Source organism: Egretta garzetta, unplaced genomic scaffold, assembly GCF_000687185.1.
Source record: "Egretta garzetta isolate BGI_Z169 unplaced genomic scaffold, ASM68718v1 scaffold34, whole genome shotgun sequence".
In the NCBI taxonomy this organism is placed as follows: domain Eukaryota; kingdom Metazoa; phylum Chordata; class Aves; order Pelecaniformes; family Ardeidae; genus Egretta; species Egretta garzetta.
In genome coordinates this window covers 3222614-3222916 of record NW_009259586.1, presented here as the reverse complement: position 1 = coordinate 3222916, position 303 = coordinate 3222614, and the positions used below count along the sequence as shown (strand labels likewise).

The 303-nt window shown below is 68.3% G+C and overlaps 1 protein-coding gene across 1 annotated transcript in view; it reads right to left on the bottom strand.

The window, feature by feature from the left end:
- SRSF2 (serine and arginine rich splicing factor 2) overlaps positions 1-297 on the bottom strand; it is a 3899-nt gene extending 3602 nt beyond the window's left edge. Inside the window, exon 1 of the mRNA XM_009637742.2 lies at positions 5-297. Within this exon, the coding sequence (XP_009636037.2) occupies positions 5-297 (293 nt within the window). The remainder of the gene's footprint in view (positions 1-4) is intronic.
- Between the last annotated feature and the right edge of the window lie 6 nt (positions 298-303).

The window sequence follows — 303 nt, the reverse complement described above, 5'->3', positions numbered from 1 at the left end:
GTGCGAGTCGGGGGGGCGGCCGTAGCGGGCCATCTGCACGCGGAGATCGCGCCCATCCAGCACGGCCCCGCCCATGGCGTCCATCGCATCCTCTGCATCACGTTTGTCGTGGAAGCGCACGAAGGCGAAGCCGCGGCTCTCCTTGGTGTACCGGTCCCGAGGGATGTAGACGTCGCCCACGCGGCCGTACTTCTCGAAGACCCTCCGGAGCGTGTCCGGGGACGTACGGTAGGTCAGGTTGTCCACCTTGAGGGACGTCATGCCCTCCACATCCGGCGGAGGGCGCCCGTAGCTCATGGCGGG